General features: G+C 39.7%; 1 protein-coding gene across 1 annotated transcript in view; it reads right to left on the reverse strand.

The window, feature by feature from the left end:
• KLHL32 (kelch like family member 32) overlaps positions 1 to 19,383 on the reverse strand; it is a 189,831-nt gene that overhangs the window by 98,551 nt on the left and 71,897 nt on the right. Inside the window, exon 4 of the mRNA XM_059700895.1 lies at positions 12,651 to 12,758. Coding sequence (XP_059556878.1) covers positions 12,651 to 12,758 — 108 coding nt within the window. The remainder of the gene's footprint in view (positions 1 to 12,650; positions 12,759 to 19,383) is intronic.

Genomic DNA, 19,383 nt, shown 5'->3' on the forward strand with positions numbered 1-19,383 from the left:
GGCATATGCCCTGGTTTCAGGCTCAATTCCCAGTAGGGGGTGAGCAGGAGGCAGCTGATCAATGATTCTCATCATTGATGTTTCTATCTCCCTCTCCCTCTCCCTTCCTCTCTCTTAAAAAAAAAGTCATCAATAAAAACATAGTTTTTTTTAAAAAAAGAAAGGTGTAGATATCACTTTGAGATTCTATTATCTTCCTTCACATGTTTACACAAGATCATTTGGTTTATGTGAAATTCCTACGGTTACAGGCAAGTTGCAGAAGCACAGACTAGCCTTCTCTGTTGGAAGCCGATCCACCCTGGCTGCTTGAGGCAGTCCCTGCAGGAATGTTTCAAGGAACCTTGAAATAGAGATGAGAAACGCCCTAGCCTTTGGAATGGAATGGATGGGGTTAAGATCAAATAGAATAAATGCAGATGTAAGAGGACAATAGGGGGAGGAACCTGGCTAGGAGAAGAGAGGTTGTGTCCCCAGGTGAGGACCAAATAGTATAAATACAGATGTTAGATGACAATAAAAGGGAGAATCTGGCTATGATGATCACCTAAAAGCTGACTCCGTCCACACCTTGGGGAACCCCTGGACCCGCTGGGGCTGGACCCCAGCACTTCTCTAAGATGCCAAGAAGAAACCTTGGAATAGATGAGGACTCTAACATCACACTACCAGGAAAACTGGTAATTTTTGCTATCTTGCAATAATTCTGTTTATTACCATTAATGTAACTTAAAGAATTTTCCAGTCCATAGACATTACCGCTGAAACCAGTTCTTCCTCTCCTATTTTAGGACAAGGGGAAGGATGAGGATTAAACACTCTATCTAGGTGCCTGAGAAGAGAGGGAAGAAAGAAGTCGAATGGAATTCTTAGCTGTGGTGTGATCAATGCTGAGATAGTGGTCGCCGCAGGGTGCTGTCACAGCACTTGCCTGAGGATGCCTCACTTCACTGAAATTGCAAATAATTATTCATATGAAAAAGCTGGGTTCCTTCACATTGTCTGAGCAAGCCCTACTCTTTTTTTAGCTCCTTCTCCATTAATGTGACTTTGGCGTTTCAAAGCGTTTCAAAGCTCTGAGATTAATCGTTCTGTCAACTAGTCATGTCCAACACAGTGTTCTTCATTATGTTTAAATTAACAAAATATATTATTTAGCAAAATGTAAAGATAAATTATATACACTTACATCACCTTTAAAAATGGCCTCATTATTTGAGAAAGCAGAACAAAGTTTTGATAGTTTCTAACATTAAGAGAAAGAAGCGGTCCCAGCAATTAAATACAATGAAACATGATGGTCATTACCAGTTATAAAAAAGCCACATTAATTATTAAGACTTACTTTTATAACTAGTGCTCTTTCAAGTGTGATGAACACAGGATGTTTCATCCCATAGAACAGTGGTTCTCAACCTTCTGGCCCTTTAAATACAGTTCCTCATGTTGTGACCCAACCATAAAATTATTTTCGTTGCTACTTCATAACTGTAATGTTGCTACTGTTACGAATCATAATGTAAATATCTGATATGCAGGATGGTCTTAGGTGACCCCTGTGAAAGGGTCGCTCAACCGCCCAAGGGGTCGCGACCCACAGGTTGAGAACCGCTGCCATAGCGCTTTACTGAAGAAGCTGGGCTATCCACACAGAGCTAGTTTCTTATAATGCTAGCATGAGCAGAGAAGAAAGAAACATGACTTAAAATACTGACAGCCAAAGACAGAAGGTCTCTGAAAAAATTAATAGGGTTGAAGCCATTATTCATGTGTAGCTGGCCACTGCTGTGCTACTAATGAGTGCCGGAGCAGAGGCAGAAGCAAAGAGCCAAAAGGAATGATTGCACTGTGGTGCAGTCCATGCCGAGAGAGCGGTGGACACTGGGTGTTCAGGAGCCCCTGGCTGGGGATGCCTCATTTCATGGAAGGAAGCTGTGAAGTAATTCTTCCTATGAAAACTATACCATTAATATCCAGTAGTACTCTACAAAGGACTAAGGCTCTATTACTCATTCTCTTATCTGAACTAGTGTAACTTTTGGAGCATTGAATATCCTCGGGTACTTTATTATGCTCCATACACAGTAATAATTCAGGCCCCTGGTCATCCATTTCTAACAAGTGCAATAGTGTGTTGGTCTGGCAATTGGAATCACTCTGAGAAAACATTCCCTGAGCATTTTTTTCATCAATCCATCCTTAACTTCTAGTAAGTCCTAATACATAGTAGGTGCCCACTCAGTACTTGATGACTTAATGGATCTCAATTTGAGAGTAAACTACAAATGGATGGTTTCTGTGAAGTACACAAAGAAAATAAATATTCACAAATTAATTTAGGACACTCAATGGATATCTTCTTAAAATATAAATCTTCTTAAAAATTATGTTTGGCCAGTTATGTTTTTATCTTGAAATTAACCAAAATTTTTGCCATTAATTGGTTTTCTTTTAAAAAACCTTCTATTTAGAATTGTAAAATTGCCATATACTACTACTTCAGACAGATACTGAATGCTTCCAGCAGAGGGCTCAAGAATTCTATTTTAAGGAAAGAAGTTTAAAAAACTTATTATCCAGCAGCAGCTATTATAAAACTCTTTCAGAAGGCAATTCACACACACATTACTCTTAATCAAGTAATTCCAGGTCCATAAATTTATTTAAAACAATCCAAATAAAAGGAAAAAATGGATTATAATAACATGCCATTAGTTACATATTATGCATTTATGGATGAATGGATGTTTACCTAATTCCAGAAAAGAAATTAAAGTAAATTATAATTAAAAAAATCTATATATAATTACTTAGGAATATGGGAAAATACCAGGGAAAAAATGGACAGATAATATACAATGTGTAAGTAAGTGAGAATTTTGGTGAATGTTGTTTTTCACTTTTATTCTTGTTTATGTTTGTGTGAACATCTGGGTGATTTTTTTCATTTTCAAAGATGAAAAATGTAATTTATTTTTATAGCATTTGTGTGCCCCATATTTTTAGTGATAAAAATAAGGATGGGAAAAATTTAGGAAGGAGGTGAAACGGCTTATTTATGGAACAACTTAGGAATTTGGAGACATTTCATGTTTGCAGGCAGAATGAATGGGGTGTAGCATTTTGTTCATGCCTACAAATAACATTTAAATACCCCCGGGACTCCCAAAACTTCCAGACAGAGGCCCCAAATCTCTTTATTTACTTTGTTGATTTACTCATACTCTATCTCATTTTGAGAAGAATCTGAAGTATCAATGAAAGCATTTAAAAATTAGGAACATAAGTATTTCGAGTTAAGTAAAAAATACTATGAGATTAGAAGAGGATATTTACATATATATACATATATGTGTATATATATACACACATATGTATATATATATGCATATGAATATGTACTCATAACTATTAAAAGCAAACCACAAATGTGGCCCTAAGCTCCCTAGCATAGAAACTAAAAAGAGAATCATGAAATCTAATACAAGATATAAAAATATCAAAATACTAAAATAATCCTAGCTAGCTTCTCCAGGCCCTGAGATCTAATGGAAATTTTCCTGCTGACAGTAAAGGTATCATTACAATCTACAGATGATGTCTTATAGGTGATGTAAACTGAAACCTATATAATTTTATTAACCAATGTCACTCCAATAAATTGAAGGAAAGTAATTTTAAAAATCAAAGAATATCATTGAATGACTATACTTTCAATACCATCAAAAGTGTATTTTTTTATAGAAAACTGCACAAAAAGTAAAAGTTAATAAAAAGAACCTTAAAACCCAGACATTCTGTTTTGATTTTATACCATGATCCAGGTATAAAATTTAAAATAGCTGAGCGGTGGTTCTTATTGATAGCAGCACAACTTTCTAGGGAGCAATTTGGAAATTTGTACAAGTATTTTTGGTTGTCCCAGGAGGGGGGACACTACTGGCATCTATTGGGCAGCAGCCAGGGATGCTAGATGATATGCAAAATGTAGGACAAACCACAAAGAATTGCCTTATATCCTGCACATTTGAATGCCCTGCTGGACATGCACATAAGTACAAAACAGTTTATAAAAATCTAAGCCCAGAATCTAATTTTGTTTCATATATCAGCACAATTTTGTGTGTGTGTGTCAAGACATACTAACATTTCCAGGAGTGCTACCACAATAAAAACCAAGAGAAGACTATTGTTTTGTTTTGTATGTAATTTGACCAAGAGTTGTTCACTATTTCAGAAAACCATGTCCCCTAGGGCATGCCTCTGTGGTATCTCAGTTCCCAGAAAAGCATCTGTATGCAGTTGCCCCCCCCCCCACCCCCGCCCCCATGGCCATTCCACCTGGAGGTGTAGATAGGTGATTATTTCATTATGTCTTCGGAAAGGGTTCTGTCCAGACATTTACATACTGAAATAAACATTATTTTTATTGTAATTTCTTTCCTTCTGATTGTTCTTTATATATCATTAAGGCATGCTTATCGATAGGGTAATTTGTGTGAGTAGGTTATAGTATCTAAAACTTTCATTTCAGGATAATAAAGGTGGCCTTTTTATATTAAGATCTAATACATGAGGTTGAGAACCACCAAGTCAGATGGACAGACTGCATATCTTCTGGGAATCCATTATGTATATAATGTCTCTCAAATGAACTTTTAGTAAGAGCTCTCCAGCAAACAGGCTGGGGCTAGGTACAATCATTCTGTTACTGAACAGGGGAAAGTTCATATACTTAAAGAGGCTCACATCTTCTTATCAAAAGTAGGGATCTAATCAAGATTCTCCACTAAATAAACTGTCAATCTCCCTCCACTCAGAGGTGATTTGATGGAGCACCTGAAGAATTTCCTTAGAGAATAACTTTGAGTGCAGCCCAAATTCCAATGATCAAGAAAGAACACAATTGTAATGATTTCTGCTTAGAAGTATTCCAAAACAGGAGTTACTGAGCAAATGGCTCCTCGAACATAACAAAGAAAAAACCCCACATGGACACCATAAAATATAAAATGCTTGGCTATAGAACTTGGTGCTGAGACATTCAAGAGAAACAAATGCATATCCACCCACAATTACCGAAGTGGGTTGACCTTCTATTTTGAGTTGCTGGACATTAGCTGTTTCTACTTTGAGGGATGTCAGCTGGGAAAGGACTGATTGTTTAATGCTCTACTCTGACATAAAACCATTATCAGGAAAAAGTCCCCTTCCTATTCCCTCGGCTGGCAGTAGGGTGGAGTTGGGAGATAGAGTTGAAAGGAGAGTGGAGAAAGAAGGGCAACAAATCCTCCTCATTTGAAGGGAGTTTTATACAATGAAGGCACAGTTAAAAGACAGGGGCCACACCCATCCTTGTCATCTACTATTACTGTATCTCAGATATTCAGAGACCCTCCCAGTGTTACCAGTAGGCATGCTCTATTCACAACAGCTCAAGCACCTTGGCCTGGAAATAATGCCAAGAAAGATGATAAATGCTATAAGAATACTGCTCAAATACATTTTGTTTTCCGTAAGTGACTGACTTTCACAATGTCCCAAAGGAAAATATCTGCCTACAATGTGACTATTACTCAAGTAGAATACCAGACTAATGGAAGAGAGTCTGACTCCATTTTGGATGTGTGACAGCTGACAGCTTTGCAGCCCCGCCTCTCCCTCTTCCCTGCTTGCCCCACACCTGGGGAAAAGTACAGGTAAGTCCAAGCACACTGCCTCGGTGCTGGAGGAGGGGTTCAAACCACGCAAGTCCCTGCCTTTGTGGGGAACCTTGAGCTCCACCCCCTAACCAGAATAAATGGCGAAGCTGGTCACCCCTACTTTCTCTTTCAGGTCATTCTGGACCTGCTTGGGAGCCTTGTAGATTGTTAGGGAAATTCTAGGAAACATTATCTTAACCAAAATAGCGGGTTTATTACCAGATTGGAAAGCTGATGTCAGAAGTTTGGCCACAGTTACATTCCTCCCAGAGATATTCCAGGCATTGAAGTGCTAAGCAGATAGCTCTATAATTCCTGCAGGATAAACTACACCCCAGGTACACAGGGACCAGACAGCACCCGCAGATTTAATGAGAGAGAGCAGGCTGGCATGGAGCAGACGCTCCTTTAGAACAGATCCTGTCTATAGGTGGGAGCCCCTCCCACATGACTGCCCTTGGTCTGGATCAGCTGTTCTCCAGGAGGAGCAGACAGGCTTTGGGCTCCGTGGAGTTAGATCGCCCTCTGAGAAAAGCAAGCTTCTGAGGGGGCAGTCTGGACCTGGACTTCTAAAATATCACTTTCCATTTTTTCACAATAAACGACTAGTTTCCCAATCCATCCTTATCACTTTTGACCACCAACCTATGTCAAAGACTTATTATATTTGACATCTTGAAAGCCATAAAAATTCCATTTGGCATATGGTTTTTGTCATCAGTCAACACCGTCTATGAAACCATGTATGGGAACGGGTGACATCTTCACCCCCAAACAGCAAGCAAATACATCTGCATGCTTGTTGTTTCAAAAATCCATTGATAAACAGAAAATTCCTCCAAAGGCAAACAAGGTAGAGTTTCAAAGATCCAAGAAAGTGGAAAGTCGCTGGTGGAACTGAACCTCTCTCCCTTCATTTTTATTCCTCTTCAACTTTCGGTGTCAACAACCCAGCTATGGACTCTGACGCATCTCTGACAAGAAGAAGGGGAGAGAACTGATTCCTTTCTGCACAACTTAAATATTCCTAGTTAGAATGCAGATTTTAAACTGTTCCCTGTAGGGCCTGGGGCACAGTGCAGGTGCCGTGGGGGGCCTTTTGGCCAGGCTTCTGCAGGCACTTCCAGGTGAAGAAAGGACTCTGCAGCTAAAATGTTCAAACCACTGACTATCTTAACACTGCTCCCATGAAAAGCATTTAAGGAAAATTTCTCCAAGATTTGTTCCATGTCAACCATTTATTCCACCCAGGTCATGTTTATAAGTAAGTCTGATGGGGACCTTTTCCATGCAAACTGACACATCTATCCCTAAAGGGATGGTCCACGGGAAGACAGTGCTCATCAAGATTCCTGTCACTCTACAGCCAGGCCTGATGCTCAGGTCTCCAAGGGAAAGTATTCTGCTCTGGAGAATAAATACAGTTTCAATGATCATCAAAATGTAATGCTACCGTATTTGCCTTATCAGAACTAGATACAAAAAAATCACATGGAACATATTAGAGAATCAACTGAGAATCAGGAAGGAAAACTTTATAATGTAAGACCATGAAAATTAAGGGACAGTTTCCTTTAGTTTTGGATTTCATGAGCATTTTTACATGACCAAAATTATAGCTTAAAAAAAAAAGTTGTTTTCATTTCCAAAGACTTCAAACAGTAATATTAATGGTTACACAAAATAGCTCTGTGAAGATGGTGCTAACACATTCTCTGGACCAGGGAAAGCTAATTAGGATGGGTGTCCCCACAGAGATTGGTTCTTCCATGATGTGGAAGGAGTAATTGGATAATGAAGAGAAAAGCAAGAGGATAGAGATACCAAAGAATCGTTTTTCTTCAGATGCTCAGAGATGGCACAGCTGCTCATGGCTGACCAAGCTAGCAGTCCCTGGAGGTGGGAAATTGTAAAGGGACTACAAATGTCACTATCAGTTGGTGCATAGTTCCTCTTTACTGGGTTTCTGGAGTCTCTCCGTCAGGCTATCAGGGGTGGAACAGGAGAACAGTTCTCTGAAAAGTAAGGGGAAGCTAACTAGGTTTAACATGGAAGGTATTTAGCACAGTACTTGGCATACAGTCTCTCTTCCTTGGTGTCCTCATAGCCAGAGTGCTAAACAGTGAACCTTATTGTGGTTCTCCGTCCTATTGGCTTCCATTTTGGGTCCAGTAACTCAAATTCCTAAAGGCTTATTCCAAGTCCTTTGGGGCTGGAAGTCCTTCCTCTTTCGGAGCAGCACTCTTCTCTCTATAAAAGGGTCTCGGTTTACCTGCTCCTCATGGTCTGGCTGGGCTTTCTTAGCAACCTCTGCTTGCTGACCTCTTGTCTAGGATTTCTCCTCCCGGGCCACATCTCCCACCAGAATCCCTTTGCCCCCTTCTTCCTGGTGTCTCTTCTACTCAGGACTGGTCTCCAACACGAATTAATTCTTGGCCAGAGTTGGAAAGTGAAGAGATGGAGGGAGGCCAGGGTAACAAGGTCCTCTTGCCCACAAGAGTTAAATGAGAGCTTGTGGGTGTTTTTAGGTTCACCTTTCTCCCTAAGGCAGATCTGCCCAGTGACAGTTCACATCACACCATTTGCTTTCGGCCCAGCTCCCAGCGCCAGCCTAGAACAGGGCCTGCGGAGCAGCCTGGCTCCTCTGCCCCCCATGGCTGGCTCTGCTGTGTATGGCTGTGCAAGGTCACCATGGGGGCTTCAATACATGCTGGGCTCTGCTCAACCTGTATCCCAGGCAGGGTGTGCCCACAGATAGGGCATGTCCCTGATTAGTGCAAAGGCAGAGTGTGTGCTTGCTCAGCCCTGTGATAAGAAAAGTGCATGCATTTTCAGAGGATGAACTAGCATTAGGGGAAAAGTTCACTTTTTCTTTAAAATCTCCTGGGTGAAATCTGTGACCAATTTTCAGAAGGCTAGGCTTTAGAGCAGTGTGTAGGAGGAACATGCACACATCTTGCTACACTGGGCGACATTCATTCATCACACCCACTCTAAACTGCCACATCTCTCCCCAGACAGCAGCAATTTCCAGACACTAGAAATACTTACATTTTATACTGTGCTTACTACAACTGACTAAAGGTCTACTCAACTGTCAGTAGAAATGCTATAGGTAGAGAAACTCAATGTTATCCCAGATTTTTACAAGTCTAATGCATAATGTTCACGATAGTAAAAAACAATTAACAATTTGCAAAACTATGAATTTATCCACACTTCCATATTCCAAATTTTTTGCTTAGTGTTAATTTCAATTCCATAGTAAGAGAAAGCAGCTTTTTACATTTCCTAAGTATACTCCAATTTCACCTTTTGCCACCACCTGCGTCCATGTCTCAAAGGGAAGACAGATTTATTATATACTAGAGGCCCAGTGCACGATTAAATCATGTACGCGTAGGGTCCCCTAGGCCTAGCCTGCCATCAGGGTCATGTCCGCCACCTTGCAACGCTTCGCAAGCTCCGTGGACGCTGCCGGCACCCTGCCCTGCCTGCTGCGAGAGCCACTGCTCGTTTGGTCTTTTATGATATAGATAAAGTCATTTGGGTGTTTAAGAAACCAAACTGCCATAGATATTGTCCAAGGAACACTATAGTAACCTCCACTCTGCAGCAAAGAATCATCATATACAAAGTACAGAGCAGCATCTCAGAGCCCTTGTGAACTGATGTTGGAAAGGTGCCTAGGTTGAGAAAACCATCCAAAGAGTTCACTCTCTTGTCTGGCCAGTGTGGCTCAGTGGTTGAGCACTGACCTATAAACCAGGATGTCAGGGTTTGATTCCCTGTCAGGGCGCATACCCAGGTTGTGGGCTCCATCCCTAGAAGGGGGCATGCAGGAGGCAGCCAAACAATGATTCTCTCTTGTTGATATTTCTCTTTCTCTCTCCCTCTCCTTTCCGAAATCACTAAATATATATATATATATATGTTTTAAAAAAGAGTCCACTCTCTAAAATGTCTAAACACTTCACCTCTTTCACCAAAGTATAACAAGTATGACTTAACATTTTCTTAATGACATAGCACATTAAGAGAGAACAATGGCTTTGAGGTGAAGAGAACTGGGTTTGACTCATAGGTCACGATACACTGGAGAATGGTCTCAGTCATTCACTGAACTTCCTGGGCTTGTCGTGTTATGATGGGGTCACTGCATTCTCAGGAGCTGTTGAGGTTGGTTAAAAGCACACATAAAGTGCTCAGGGCAGTGCCTTGGCTCTTGTAGGAGGTGCCCTATGAAATGCCAGCCCCCTGCCTGTCCCCTCAGTACATGATCTGAACAGTGGAGTTATTACGTGTGCTGCAGGCTTCTCACCCTTCTGTGGGTGCGCATGTCAACAATGAGTCACTGGGCAGAATAAATGCAACTCCAGGTCTAGGCCTAGGAATTGCTTTTTGGTTTTTTTTAAAGCACTAATACCAAAAACCTAACTATATATTTTTCTCATTTGGCTTTCTTTCTCCTCATAAAAGTGGAATATGAGCAAATGACTTCTAAGGAATAGGATATGGCTGCCCTACTGCAAACTTCCTCCCTCTTCCCAAGCAGTGTTTTCCCTCCAGAATGTCAGCCCCCACCCACCCACCCACCAACCCCATGCTATTTTCAGCTCATACTTCATAGACCTTCGTGCTGCAGGCTAAGTTTATATATGTTGTGAAAGAAACCCAAGGCAATTGAGGCAGACAGTAAGGCATCCACTTATATTTGCCTGTGTATTTGACCTCCACCTTCCCAGCAATTTTTGTGCCCTTTTGTTCACTAATGATTTAAACATGCTTTGTAGCCTATAACCTCTGCACTTAAACCATTGTCAATGAAGCTAAGTACAGAAACTATTTTCTTGGGTAGCTTTATAAAAACACACACACAATATTTGCTATTTCATCCCCATTACACACGAGTGAAGTCTGAGCTGTGGGTTGTCAATCGTATTGTAGAGATGGGCAACTGCAGGTGTGACTGGAATTAAGGTGTGAAGAGAGAACTATACACAACACAAGCTGGTATCTTTCTTTAATCAAAGAAACCAAAGAGCATAAAACACATTATTTACTCACTTCATTGGGAGTATTTTTTGGCAATTCTGTGGACAATAATTGTCTCCCTTATTTCCTAAGGCATGACATCTAGCCAGGCTGACACCAAACTTGTTACCCGTCTTCTGTCTACTCCGCTTTGCACTTGCTCCTTGACGAATGATGCCCCCCCTCCCCACCTACTATTTTCATGTCAGCTGCCAAAGTTGCCTCAGTTATTCTATGAAACATTTCTCAAACTCTACTAATGCAGCAAAGAGAATGGACAATATCATACACTTTAATATGCCTCCAAAGAAGGAAATTTAGTAGAAGAGTGAGCGCCCATCTTTTTTTAACAACTACCACCTCTGTGAAGATTTGCACCGATGGCCCTGGTTGTCCACACCCTCCCTTTTGTCCCCATGTGTCTTATGTTCTGTTTCTATTATACCTCCCATCACAGTAAGGATATATAATTCTTTATTTTCCTCTTTCTCCCACCGGGATGTGAGTTTTTCAAGAGAAGAGGCCCTTACCAAGCTGGCACAGTGGTTAAGGGTTGACCCATGAACCAGGAGGTCAATTCCCTGTCAGGACACATGCCTGGGTTGCGAGTTCGATCCCCAGTGTGGGGTGTGCAGGAGGCAGCCAATCAATAATTCTCTCTCATCATTGATGTTTCTATCTCTCCCTCTCCTTTCCTCTCTAAAATCAATAAAAATATATTTTAAAAAGAAAGAGAGAGAAGAGGCCCTGATTTTAGCATAGAAGACACTAGACCTAAGTTGGATGACATGGAATTAAAGAACAAAACTTTTTAAAAGAGGATAAACATCCAATCTGTGTCTGCATCGATTCAGTTAAGTAATTCTGAAATAGAAATAAGGGGAAGGGAGCAAAATGGGTGAAGTGGGTCAAAGGTACAAACTTCTGATTAAGAGATAAATAAGCCCTGGGGATGTAATGTATAGTATGGAAACTAGAGTTAATAATACTGTATTGTGTATTTGAAAGATGCTAAGAGAATATAATTAAAAGCTCTCATCATAAGAGAAAAATATTGTAACTATGTGTGGTGATGGATGTTAACTAAACTTATCGTGGTAATCATTTCACAATATATACATATATCAAATCATTATGTTATACACCTAAATCTAATACAATGTTATATGTCAATCATATCTCAATTAAAGATAACTTATAAAGGAAATGTCTTGTGTGTTCTAATAATTGTTTCACTAACATAAAACTAGTTAAGAACCATGAAGCTTGAGATCTGAATTCATATTGTCTTTCTGCAGTTTTATTTTGATTTGCTGATAGCTGTACACTAACATGGCTCTTGTGTGTGTGTGTGTGTGTGTGTGTGTGTGTGTGTGTGTGTGTGAGAGAGAGAGAGAGAGAGAGAGAGAGAGAGAGAGAGAGAGAGATAACAATTTAGTAATGAACAATTTTGCCTTTTAAACCATCACATTCTAATCTTGACACCTTGACTCTGAGATATTTGAGGACAGGGTGCCAAGATGCTAGACATAGCCTTTTGAGGCTTTACATTTTTTTTGGTCTTGTTTTTAAGTCAATAAAGCCAAGATTGAGTCACTGAGCTTCAGTGATAGCAATGAGAATTCAAGTTATCTTGCAAACTCTCGTATAATAGTCCTTTAGGATATTTTTAAAATTATACCAGCACACCACTGAGCTAGGATGAAAATATTATGTTCCCTGGGTCCTATTTAAAATCATACTGCTTTACTTACCTTTCCATCATGTAGCTATAAAATTAAAGACGTGAAAATTTTTTAAAACATCAAGATGCATAACAAGAAAAATAATGAAATCTCATGCCTCAAGGAGAATCTCCTCTGATTAGCTCCCCTTAAACATGCTCAGCCTCTTAGATGACATTTTGTACCATACCTGTCCTGTGTATGCGAACTCCAGAGCCTGCTTTAAGCCTAGGCTGGTCACACCATGCAAATTCACCTCGTCAGCTCCACTCTCCACCATACAAAGGCTGAACATTGCCTGAGGCAGGAAAAAGGAAGAGACAGAGTTATGGGACTTAAAAAGCAAGGGAACAAGACAAACTCCTAGAAAGACTAGGAAAGAAAAAATGTTATAGGTTAAAGACTGATGTTGGCTTCTGCAATGCTTTGACAAAAGCTTCGCCGACACAAGCCACTGCAAATCACTGTCTCAGCAGGTACAGTAATACACAAAGAACACCCCACACGCAAACTCTCATTTACTCCCACAGCCCTTCTCTGGGGTGGCCGTGTTTAGGCTCGCTCACTGAACTCATTCTCCGGATCCTGGGATCTCATGAGCACTCCCAAACATTCTGGTCAACAGGACATGGAAAGCACACCCTTGTCTTCAACTGGTCTTCCTTTATTCCCCATCTCAATGACATAGCTCATTCCTCTCTTCTGCTACATTATCACACTCTCTATTCCAGTGGTTCTCAAAATGTGGCTCCTGGGCTGAAATTGTTATAGATTCTTGGGACTGGGGGGGGGGGGGTGCGGGGGGTCCCAGGACCTGCTGAATCAGAAACTCAGAGTCAGTCCAGCAATCTGTGTTCTAAGGGTCATCCAGGTGACTCTGATGCTCACTTGATTTTGAGAACCACTGTCAAAGTTATTCAGTGAGAGTCAATATGCCCCTAAACTAACTCTCCAAACGGCCAACTTACTGAAACGCCAGTTCTTCCGCTGAATGACCAATATGTCAAACGGAAACTTGAAAATTAAAAAAATAAAAACTTGCCATATTAAACAAATGTATGTACTTAGCTTCTGTACTTAGTTTCTGTACTTTATTTCATTGCAATGCTTTACAATAACAAATGCTATACTTGCCCCCCACAAAAGCCTTTAACAAGTTTGACTTAACAGGTTTAAAGAGGATATTCAATTTTATGCTACTGATGATGAAATACACTACTCTGTGTAGTGAAGACTTAACTTTGCCCAATGACAAGTCTGCCTTTGCCCTGGGTTTCTGGGGTGTGATCTCTAAGGCCCTTGGATTATCCTGCCTGATAGGAGTGAGTGTCTTGTTTGTCTGGGGCTTTGACCACTGAGTCTAGGGAACATGATTTATGATGGGTTTGGGGCCACACCATATCAGTTCTGACCTCAGCAGAATTGGAGATTAAAGGCATGAACTGGAGGTCCCAGGAGAGGCTAGAGATGAAAGGCCAGACACGTAGGCAGCTTGCAGTTGAGCTCCAGTAAAAACTCAGACACCACAAGCACGGGCGAGCTTCGTTGGTTGGCAGTCCCCTGTGCACACTGTCGCACAGCATGGCCAGAGGAGGTAACACGGCCCCACAGGAGGCGGATGGCCAGAAGCGCCATATTTGGTCCCCTTCTGCACTCTGCCCTATGTGCCTCTTGCCTTGGCTGGTTCTAATTTGCGTCCTTTCCCTGTAAGAAGCCAAATCCATGAGTATAAAAACTTGCAGTGAGTTCTGTGACTCTGTCCAGCGAATTATTGAACATGAAAGTAGTTTTAGAAATCCCCTCAAACTTGTCATTGGTGTTTGAATGAGAGAATTCTTGTACTGTACCTTCAGGTTTTATAAATTTGGCTCATTCACAAAAGTAAAACAAAAATACAACAATGCATGGTTCTATGTATTAATAGTTCAGCTCCCCTTAAATCTTTTTAATTTCAAAAATGTCATATTTTGTTCTGTCAAAGTATTAATATGTACCTTTAGCAATTTGTAATTTTGATAAATTTATTTTGATTCTCATAATTCTATACATTTTAAATTAAGAATATATTTAACTTTCAGAAATTTACTTTATCATAAGTAAAATCTAACCTTTAAAATTTAACCTTCTAAATTGATCCTCTAAAATCTGTTAAAGGCCAATGGTCAATGTGGTAAATTTGGGAACCTGGTTAGTTAGTGACTTGATCTGGCTTCCCACTGGTGTCACCAGCAGTTAAGGCACTGTATGGCAGGTTAAGAAGACTGGATTTGAAGTCACATGATCCTTGGTTTGTGTTTAAAGCAAATTTGTAACAAAACAATTCTGGGTTTGATCACTGGTAAGTGAGAATGATAAACATGTAACCTGACTCAGTTTTCTTATCTAAAAATGGGACTAATGAACTTGTTTGAAGATTATATGACAGTATATATGTAAAGTATTCAGTATATGATACATGTCCTGATAACAGGCAAGCTCTTGGTGAAATTTATATTTTGTGATAATAAAATAGAATAAAGTTTCTTTTATACATTCTCTGGTTAAAATGATTGATACATTAGAAGTACCAGTTTCTGGGGTTTCTTGGAAATCAAGTGTGGGCTATACATAAAAAATGCTAATAGGAAATTGACTTTAATGTTAAATGGATTATGCTCATGCATTTATAGAAGATCTAAAATCTTAAAATTAAAACGTACAGGTCACAATAAAAAAAACTATTTCAATTTGTGTAATTCTGAATTTGCTTCAGACTTCTTATAGCCACTTAAAACACATTTCGTACCGCTCAGGAGTTTTCTCGTGTTTCGCGCACTATCTGTTAAGGACCGCTCACGAGTGTTCTCGTTTTTCACGCCCATGGAAAAAGGAGCGAATCTAGATACTTATGTAAATTTTGTTTGGTCCCTCTTCATAGAGGAAAATGTTTTACGCAGTACCATACGTTAAAAAAGTACTAGGAACTTTAATTGTTTAATTGTTTATTTGTTTTTGTAAATAAAAATGTTATAATTATTGAAAAACAACACCTAAAGTGCATTATGATGATTTAAATAACGTGCAGTTTGCTCAAAAACGTGCGGTCCCTGGCGTGTGTCTTAGAGATTCCTATGCGATACGCAATGTGTTAAAAAAAAAATGAAAGAAATTTCAGTTGTTTTCAATGTCTTTTTTTATTATTAAATTTAGTGTTTCAGGTTTTAATATTCCCCACACGAATTTCTTTTTTCAGACCTTCTATGTAAGTTGAAATTGCACCTGATAGGGTGACCAGCTGCTCTCCATCAACCCCATATGCAGAGCAAGACAGAAATGACTCAGGCTGCAGAACAATTATCTGGGTTAATGAAATGGAAAACAGTTCCTGAGAGCAAAAGTTAAATAACAGAACAAGCTGCCAAGGGAGTTTTTCGAATATGCTTTCGTAGGTGTCTTTCAAAAGCAACCAGGGCAATTGGCATAGAACAGAGGGTTGTGAGCTACTGAACGTGAAGCCTGGCCTGGTAGAGTTGGGGCAAGTAAACAACCCCTTAAATAATGTGCATATATATTTGCATATGTTTGCATTAGCAATAAAGGAACACCAAATTGGTCACTGGGACTTTATTATAGGGTATGACTGTAGAGGAAGGAAGAGGCTATTAATTTTAGTCCATTTACGTAGTATTATTTGGACCATTACAATGGACATGTTACCCGTCTATTTCTAACAAGTGCCTTTTGAAAACTTTTTTTTAATGTTCAGGATTGTGCAGGAAGACACATCTGATTCGACTCCTAGTTCTACAACCAGGCAATTTACCTTGAACATGTGACCTTGGCTAATTCGTTAACTTCTCTAAACCTCAGGTCCCTTATTTGTAAAATGAGGATAATACCAACCTCACAGGGTTGCGTTAAGGTTTAGGTACAGTCATGCATAATAGATGCTTAATAAATAGAAACTGCTATTCTAATCCACACTGATTGTCCTACTCTACTCTCCCGTGCATCCTTTTGATCCCCATTGGACTAAGAGTTAAGAAACAGCCCGCTCCTCTCCCCTCTGCCCAAATCCATTCCTTCCAAATACTTTCCTAATGACAATCCTACTCAAAATGCCTACGATTGGTTGCGGTACTTCACTTTCACCCCATATTCCTTACCCTGCTTTAAGGACAGACCCCATCATAAAAACCATCACCGTACTTCTATAACCATGTAATTTCCATTCTGGTATCATATCACAGAGTTTTAGAAATTTAATGTTACAAACTTAATGCACCATAATTTTTAAAAATTAGAAAATTAGTTAATTTAAGAAAAAGTAACTATTAAATCAAGATCAATGTCTTGAGTTTAACAAACTTACAAGGAACCTCAATTAGGAAAAAGCTCACAGGATACCATCAAAGTAAGAAAGAACCTGGCCATTTGACAGAGTGAAACACCAGCTGACTAGGCTGCCCGAGCTTGTGAAACAATGTCTGGAGACCGGCCTGAGCCCATGGGGAAGGACAAAGCCTCTTTGGTAGCAAAAGAGGTGAGGAGACTAAGGGTGCTATCTTATAGTTTTAGCATTGATCTCCTTGAAAAGGTAAACTTAGCTTCATGAAAGTGAGTTCCACATCTTCCTTATTCACTAGGGAGATCCTAGATCCTAGCAAATACAGGTGAATGAATTGATGAACAAATGAACAAGTTCTTCAAAAATTCATCTGTGGCCGAGACCGGTTTGGCTCAGTGGATAGAGCGTCGGCTTGTGGACTGAAGGGTCCCAGGTTGGATTCCGGTCGGGGGCATGTACCTGGGTTGCGGGCGCATCCCCAGTAGGAGATGTGCAGGAGGCAGCTGATTGGTGTTTCTCTCTCATCGATGTTTCTAGCTCTCTATCTCTCTCCCTTCCTCTCTGTAAAAAATCAATAGAATATATTTTAAAAAAATTCATCTGTGCATGATGCCCAGCTGCTCTACACTGCTATAAACAAAAATAATTTGACATAAGAAAGAATTTTCATGATGTAAGATGTTTTACAATGTGGAATATAAAACATAGCTAAAGTTAAAGAGTGTCTACCATAAGCCAAATACAAATTATGTTCAAAGATAGACATTTGGGAAAAATTAAGAACATATGGTAATGTCCTCTATTAAGCCACATTCTTGCAAAACATGGGATAAGGTTCTGCCTACAAATATGAAAGCATTGCACAGGTTCTTCCTTGGTTCACACTGTATTGTCTTTGGGAAAGTCTTGGCCGGGTTGAGATTTACAGTTTTGTCACAGCTCACTCTTGGCTGATAATGTGCTGCCACCTCCACAAATCTTTCTAATTGAAAACCCAGTTTGTGAGACCACAATCCACTCCAAGTGCCTACTACCTCAGAGAGAGTTATGGATTTAGTGTGTCATTTCTCCTATATTTCACACAGAAGTGACACAAATTGAGTGCTAACATCACAGCCCATGAATTAAGTTCCCCTGGGTCATATTAGTTGTCATGCAGTCACAAGATGAGCTATGACCAATTTTAGGTTGGTACTTTATGCCACAAAACTGACCAATGAAAAGTCTACATCTTCAAAGATAATTAGAATGACAGCTGATAAGACTTTTTTAAGCACTTGAAGTTGATGAAATATGTTCTTTTTAGTAACCCATGTGCAGCTTTGGAATTAACACTAGACATGGGCAAGATGTACTGTGAATTCCCAAGTTACAAGGAACCCAACTGATTTTACAGGTGAAATAACTGAATTGTTTTGAGCACATGCAACCCTTATCTTTTATGAGAGAGTTAAATGGAAGTTATTGAAAAATAGTAACTTGCATAGATTGCAGCAGATCTAGCCTGATCCTCCTCCTCCTTTATATGCCCAGTGTTATACAATTAGCAACGTTTACAATGGCCATGAGGCATTACAGAGAGTGGAGCTAACTTCTGAATCAACAAGGTTACATTTTGCTCAATTTAGTGTTAATGGTGATTATCCTTTATTGAGTTCTGGTTATACGTCACATATAGAATTGGTAGTAAATCCCAGTTAATGAGACTGTTCAATTAACCACAATAACCCATTCACTAGCACTTAGTTGAGAAGAGTCCTGACCACAGTTGAACTGGATCATTTACCTTCATGATCTCCCAAATGCAAAAGCAATCCAATCCGTTTGGGGAGCTTAATGGTCTGAAAGACTGGGGTGGAGGGTTTTTTCTCGCTTATATATCTTTTATAGCTGTTTTAATTCTTCCTCAAATAGTATAGCAGTCCTCTCAGAGAATAAAATGTCAAGATAAACGACAGCAGTAAGATTATATTACTGTAATTATAATTAGACAGCAGAAATTAATACTGCTAAAATACCAGTTTCCCCTCACCTTAACCATATAAAGAAAAAAACTATTATATACTACAAACCATAAAACATATTGGTTTTCCCAACAGCTTCAAACATGTAGCTTGTTTATTTTAAAAAAATCTAGTTATATTTCACAGCTTTGCTCTTGGCACAGTTGCTTCTTAAATTAACTACATGGTGATAATGAGCCCTTCAAAAGCAGCATGATTATGGTTTTCCTATTTCTCTTTAGAATTCTCCTCCTCCTGAATGTGGCCATACCTCAATCACTGGGGTCTTCTGGGAGAGAATGGAGTGGAAAAAGACACAAATCAAGTTGTTGTTTTCTTAGCTAAAGATATGGTAAGTGTGTAGGCCAAACCCGGTTGCCCATCATGAAGTCAGGCTACCCACGAAGGGCATTCATCCTTGTTACTTGTTACATACTCTGGAAAATAGCATTCACACGCCTGCCTTTAGTCTTGGGTCCCCCTCTTTGATCCCTTGGCTTCCACTCATCCCTCTGGTGCTCCTGTTACCTTCTAACTTATGGTTGTATCCCTTGGGTATGGGATTTCAATATTTTGCTACCCACCATGTAAAG

Source organism: Myotis daubentonii, chromosome 6 (genome assembly GCF_963259705.1).
Source record: "Myotis daubentonii chromosome 6, mMyoDau2.1, whole genome shotgun sequence".
Lineage (NCBI taxonomy): Eukaryota > Metazoa > Chordata > Mammalia > Chiroptera > Vespertilionidae > Myotis > Myotis daubentonii.